Genomic DNA, 280 nt, shown 5'->3' on the forward strand with positions numbered 1-280 from the left:
ATCTAGGCGGTGGTCCTCCGGCTCTGCCACCGGAATGGCTGTCCCTACCAGGATGGTGATGAGCGCTGATCGGCAAGTTGGCCGGATCCGGTTGATTGCTTTGCTTCACCGCATTCTTGTGCAACGTGGTGTTGTAGTGCCTCTTCAGATGGCCCGAGCTGGTGAACCACTTGTTGCACGCGGTGCAGTTGTAGGTCTTTGGCCGCCGCGCCTCGTTACTTTTCCACGATTGATTGGCCAAAGGTGGGGGTTTGGGCGGTTGTTGCAACAAACCGCCGGG

At 58.2% G+C, this 280-nt stretch overlaps 1 protein-coding gene across 1 annotated transcript in view; it reads right to left on the minus strand.

Annotated features, from left to right (window-relative positions):
- LOC102672790 (AF4/FMR2 family member 4-like) overlaps positions 1–280 on the minus strand; it is a 6,324-nt gene that overhangs the window by 2,968 nt on the left and 3,076 nt on the right. The window contains exon 2 of the mRNA XM_031508221.1: positions 1–280. Within this exon, the coding sequence (XP_031364081.1) occupies positions 1–280 (280 nt within the window).

The sequence above is a fragment of the Apis dorsata genome, unplaced genomic scaffold (assembly GCF_000469605.1).
Source record: "Apis dorsata unplaced genomic scaffold, Apis dorsata 1.3 scaffold_78, whole genome shotgun sequence".
NCBI lineage: Eukaryota > Metazoa > Arthropoda > Insecta > Hymenoptera > Apidae > Apis > Apis dorsata.